We start from the raw sequence: 6,169 nt of genomic DNA on the forward strand, positions 1-6,169 counted from the left end.
TTTACTGAGAAAATGCCAAGAATAGAAGCTTTCTTGGATACTGACAATAATATACCGATGTGCATTATTATAAACAAAAGCACACATTCTGTAATTTCCAAATTTTCATTCTCATAATTTACTTACTTTTAGCACATAATCATGCAATTACGGCAGTAAATGACCTACAAAGGTCATCTAAGTCCATGACACCAGCAATTCTTTCATAACAGAAAAAGATAACATATAAGAACAGAATTAATTTTCATATGTAGCACAAGGACTGTTCACAGGATGAGGAAGATTTTTCTGCTTTAAATTACTAATCTGAATGCAGACTCAGGCCAACAATAATTGAAAATGTGAGAGAAGAATTTCGACACTGCAATAATACAGAGCATAAAATAACAATTAAATTCAGGAATTGTGGCTCGTTCTGAAAGACCATACTATCAGATCATAATAGTAAACCTATTTTACAATAAATTTTATCCTTACTTAGATATGTATGTAAACACTTCTTGGAGATAGCATGAAGTCCAGAACACTTTCTTAAACTAAATTCTACACACACGTGGAGCAAAAAAGGTGAAAGTACTCACAAATAATTAATCTTGAAAGCATGTGCATAAAAAATGACATTACTTCCTTACGTGTAATTCATCAACACTTAATGATACTTTATTGCATAACACAAAAATTTTTTCCAGCTTGATTCTGTTGTCTTTATCTTTTTATCCAGAATGAGTAGGCAAAAGTTGGTCTAGTCATAAGTTAGCTTTGTATTGATTACATGGTATTTACTGCATGATAATTTAACACATTCTAGAGTCAATCATAATATTCATCAACTAAAGATGTATTCAAACCCTTCTTACTAGGTGTATCGGTTAATAATGTGAATTTTGTAATCAAAGAAAACATGATAATTTCAAGAGAAACATCAAAAATGCTTTATTCAAAGTAATGTCCATTGCTAGCTACACATTTCCCCCATCTCTCAGGTAATTTGTGGATACAGTCCCAATAGAACTTCTCTTGTTTTGAGGCAAACTATTCAGAGACCCAATTTTCCACTTCTTCGTACGTTTTGAAGTGCTGCTCAAAAAGTGCTTGTGCCATTGATCGGGACAAGTGGTAATCTGAAGGAGCAAGGTCTGGTGAATACAGCGGGTGGGTTAATACTTCCCAGGCAAGATCTTTTAATGCATCTTTAACTGGTTTTGAAGTGTGTGATGGTGCATTATCATGAAGCAAAATTACTTTGCCATGTCTTCTGGCACATTCTGGCCATTTCACGATCAAAGCGTGGTTCAAATTGTTTGTTGATTTTCGGTGGCGATCAGTGTTAACAGTTTCACCTGGTTTTAGAAGCTCATAATACACCACACCTTCCTGATCCCACCAAACACACAGCACTGTCTTCTTTCCAAAGCGACTTGGCCTTGCAGTTGATGTTGATGGTTGACCTGGATCAACCCATGATTTTGTGCATTTGGGATTCTCAAAATTAAATCCACATTTCATCGTCAGTCACAATTCGATGCAAAAAAGACTTTCTTTCGTGCTGTTGAAGCAACATTTTACTGATGACTTTTCGGGTTTCCATTTGTCTTTTGTTCAGTTAATGTGGCACCCATTTTCCTTCCTTTAAAATCTTTCCCATTGCTTGTAAATGATCGGAAATTGTTTGCTGAGCAACGTTTAATCTTTCTGCAAGTTGTTTTTGAGTTTGACATGCATCTTCACACAATAATTTTTGTAATTGCTGGTCTTCAAACTTTTTCGGTTGACCTGGACGTTCTTTGTCTTTCACATTGAAATCATCACTTTTAAAACGTTTAAACCAGCGTTCACAAGTATCTTGAGATGGAGTATGTTCACCATAAGCTTCCTGAAGTATTCAGCAGCACTTTTCTTCAAAATAAAGTAATGAATTAAAACTTCCCGCAAATGCTTTTTTTGGCACGAAATTCGACATTTTTAAGCGTAAAAATATCTATGATGTTAACACCTTCAGAAAATTTGACATACGAAGTTTTGATGCTTGTTGTCCATACAACAAAATAGCATACATATCAAATCGCATATATATCAACATATGTGTAACTCCATCTATTGAAAAAAATCCGCATTATTAACTGGTTCACCTAGTATTTATAGCATTCTTACATTATCCTCTTTCACAATTAATACTAAGCATCAAAGGAGTGATAGTCTTAAAGTAAGAAAATGCCAAGAAGAAATGAAGATTTACTAGGGACTGAGCTTGACAGTATGGTAAAATGATTCCATAATTCAAACCAATAGGAGAACTGGTAAAAGCATAAAACTAGAGGCTATGACAGTAGATAATAATATAAAAAAAGACCTTGAGAAAAACAGGATTATATTCCAATGTGTCAATCACACTTTAATAGATATTTTAAATCACCACTAAGACTGAGATTTCTTTGTAAGTTTGGGGGGAAAATCCAATTAAAACACACAAGTTTATAGAGGGGGGAGATATAGATTTAAGTGTGGAATCAGAGAACTGGAGACCATTTAGACAAAAATCATTAATCCAACTAAAATTTATTGAGTGCTTGATATGTGTCAGACCCTATATGAGACACACAGGATACAACAAGGAACATATCAGGCAAAAAATCCTGGCCTCATGATGCGTACATTCTAATGGCTAAGAATAGCCATTTAAAATAAATCGTTAAAAAAAAAAAAAAAAAGGAGTAGGAGTGGGGGGAATTATATAAAGCCATGCAGTGCCTTCCCACTTCCCAAGGACACAACTACTTAGCATAGACTCAGGTTGCAATTTACATCTTCTAGGCCTATTCCAGAAATTTTTCCATATATGATAGCATCAATGAGAGGAAAAGGAAATTTTAATGAAAAACTTAAATAATAAGAAAAACCATCTTAATGTCTACTTACTGGATTATAGAACTGTCAACCAAAACAGAAGGAATTTAATCCAAACAGAGACTGCATCAAGTTTTAGAAAATACTTATGCTAAAGGCACTCTGTATGAGACTCTGAAGATGCACTTAATGAGCTAATAGATACTTTATCTTCTCTAATATCTGAAATTCCCGGAATACTTTTATTCAGAGGACTATTTAATATGAACTAGTGGTTACAGTTCATATCCTAGCACAAAATAACCTCTCAACATAATGCCACTATCTCAATTTGTACTGGTATTTTTTGGCTGACTCAAAAGAAAAGCTAGCAACTACATTAGCTAACAGGCTTAACTACATGCTTATCCCCAGTAGGTAAAGGAAAATGGTTAAGGTGCTAGGAGTTTGCACATAAAAGGCAGTATTAAGGTTAACATGCTTCTAATATTCTGCTTGTCACAAGGAATCTAACATCTAACACTAGCTCTTTCAAATGGCTAAATATCTATTTCATGTTTCTAGGCTATTAAGCAGATTAAAATAATAAGCAGAGTAATTTTATGTTCAATTAAAACTTAATGTCAGACTTCAAAGTTAAAAACAGAAATTGTAAAAGAGAAAGTTGATAGATTTGAAAATTCACCAAAGAAACTACCACATGATTATGAAAAAAATTCTTTCAATCTACAAATGTCTGCTATCTTTTTTAAATAATAATCATAATGGTTTGTAACTTTATTAAAAACAATTGAGAAGACAAAAATTAAGAGAAGGACTAGATACTTACACCACTGGGAGGGAATTGAGCATACTTTACATGAGGTGAAGCAATATCCTTTCTAGAGATGATCAGCGTTATTTACCATTCTGTAAATAAAGACAGAAAATCCAGAATTATTTGTTAATCAAGTATTGAATTAAAAATTTAATTATATAACTCAAGGATATGAACATTTAACATCAGTTAATCATGTCTTTAAAATTATTTTGAAATAAGACATTGGTTTAAAGCAAAATTTTAAAAATAGAAAAGTATTCTGTGTACAACACATCCAACAGCAACTTGGGCTTACTCCTCACGGGTGGCAGAATACTATGGCCTTCCTGTGACATTACACCCTAAACATTAAAAAAAATAAAAAATAAAAATAAAAATAGAAAAGTACTAGTGATAGCTTTCAAAATTATTCACTTGGAAAAAGTATTGAGCCTGGCACACATAGCTCAGTGGTTAAGTGTCGACCTATGAATCAGAAGGTCACAGTTCAATCCCCAGTCAGGGCATATGCCCAGTTGTGGGCTCGATCCCCAGTGTGGGGTGTGCTGGAGGCAGCCAATCAATGATTCTCTCTCATCATTGGTGTTTCTGCCTCTCCCTCTCCCTTCCTCTTTGAAATCAATAAAAACATGTTTTTTAGAAAAGGTAATGAAAATCAAACGCCTTTTCATCTGTTATCAGACACCATCCTAATATATATATGATAATGATATTCAAGGTAACTCTTTGATAATAACATCAGTGCATTTACGCAGAGTTCTTTAAACAAAATCAGACCACAGCATGATTGCAGCTAAAGGTCTTAACTGTGTGGTAGATTCTGGGGTCTCATTCCAAATATATTACTTATTTTACTGCTAGCCAAATGTTGAGTGACTTTATTTCTCTAAGTCTCAATTTCTTCATCAATCAAACAGGGATAACAGATAACTAATTCAACAAGCTACACAAAGTTAAAACATTTTCAAAATAGTGGTGATGAAGTACTTCACAAACTATTGAGTAGCAGGGGCTATTACCACCAATTTTAAAAACAATGAATACCTACAATGCATTTAGATTACAGAATATAGTGCACATTAATAATGGAAGGACTGAGTCTAGTACTTTCATTTTCTGATTAGCATTCTACTACTTTATTCTCTATTCAGACACTTTGACCCCTTTCAATTCAGACATAGATCTTAACACAAAATGAAACCTACTATTCATGGTTTAGGAGCTAAAGATCATGTATTACTGCCTGAACTTATTAGCAGTTTCAAACCACAATCTATAGAGACAAATATTTCCATTAACTCTAAGTTAAGATTATAAATTAGATGAAAGTTAAAAATGTTGATGTCAAAAACTCATACATTAAAATACACATTCAGCACTGAACTATATTAAGCAAGATCAAAATGTCTAACAGTGACTAATGATATATGCAAAATGTTCAGGGTAAAGTTAGAAACCTTTCACATTTTGGTATCTTAAATTGTGGCTTTAATGAAGTTCCTGTTGTACTTAATTTTCATGCTGACTTAAGAAATACCTGTCCTAAAAAAGCAGACACAAAGTACAAAGAACTCTACTTAAAATGTTGCTGATTGCATTTCCTAGACAAAACAGCAACACCAAGCCACAAAACTGATTACTGGTCAATACACAGTTTTCACTCTTGCTAATGAAGTAGCTAGGTAGGCTGGCATTGGCAAAAGGTCATCAGTAAGATATGATCCCAGCAATGTAGTAGCTTATTAAACTACTAGAGGCCCGGTGCACAAAAATTTGTGCACTGGCGGGGGGGGGGGGGTGTCCCTCAGCCCCACTTATGCCCACTCACAGTCTGGGACCCCTCGGGAGATAACGACCTGCTGGCTTAGTCCCGCTCCTGGGTGGCAGAGGGCAGGCCCAATCCCTAGGTGCAGCCCCTGGTCGGGCTCAGAGCAGGGCAGAATGGGGAGTTGGGGCGCCGCCCCCTGTCATGCACAGAGCAGGGCGGATTGGGAGGTTGCGATGCCACCCCCAGTCACGCTCAGGGTAGGGCCGACTGGGGGGTTGGGGCGCCCGCCCCCTGTCACACTCAAGGCAGGGTCGATGGGGAGGTTGCGGCGCCACCCCGTCATGCACAGAGCAGGGCCGATCAGGGGGTTGGGGCGCTGCCCCGTCACGCACAGAGCAGGGCCCATCAGGGGGGTTGGGGAGCTCCCCCCTGTCATGCAAAGAGTAGGGCCGATAGGGGAGTTGGGGCACCGCCCCCTGTCACACACAGAGCAGGGCGGATCAGGGGGTTGGGGCGCCGCCCCCTGTCACCCACAGAGCAGGGCCGATCTGGGGGTTGGGGCACTCCCCCCTGTCACACTCAGGGCAGGGCCGATGGGGAGGTTGCGGCTCCACCCCATCACACACAGAGCAGGGCCCATCAGGGGGTTGGGGAGCTCCCCCCTATCAGGCACAGAGCAGGGCCGATCAGGGGGTTGGGGCGCCTTACACCGTTTCACGAACAGAGCAGGGTGGATA

General features: G+C 37.6%; 1 protein-coding gene across 17 annotated transcripts in view; it reads right to left on the reverse strand.

Moving 5' to 3' along the window:
• Positions 1-3,756, reverse strand: part of HMBOX1 (homeobox containing 1) — a 118,651-nt gene extending 114,895 nt beyond the window's left edge. For 16 of the 17 annotated variants that reach the window (XM_023755893.1, XM_023755867.1, XM_023755891.1 and 13 more), the window contains exon 1: positions 3,674-3,756. In XM_023755893.1, the coding sequence (XP_023611661.1) occupies positions 3,674-3,696 (23 nt within the window). In that variant the 5' untranslated portion in view covers positions 3,697-3,756. Of the gene's footprint in view, positions 1-126; positions 201-3,673 lie in introns of all 17 variants that reach the window. The other variant, XM_023755855.1, reaches the window with a different exon arrangement.
• Positions 3,757-6,169: the final 2,413 nt, after the last annotated feature.

This window comes from Myotis lucifugus, unplaced genomic scaffold (assembly GCF_000147115.1).
Source record: "Myotis lucifugus unplaced genomic scaffold, Myoluc2.0 scaffold_1, whole genome shotgun sequence".
NCBI lineage: Eukaryota > Metazoa > Chordata > Mammalia > Chiroptera > Vespertilionidae > Myotis > Myotis lucifugus.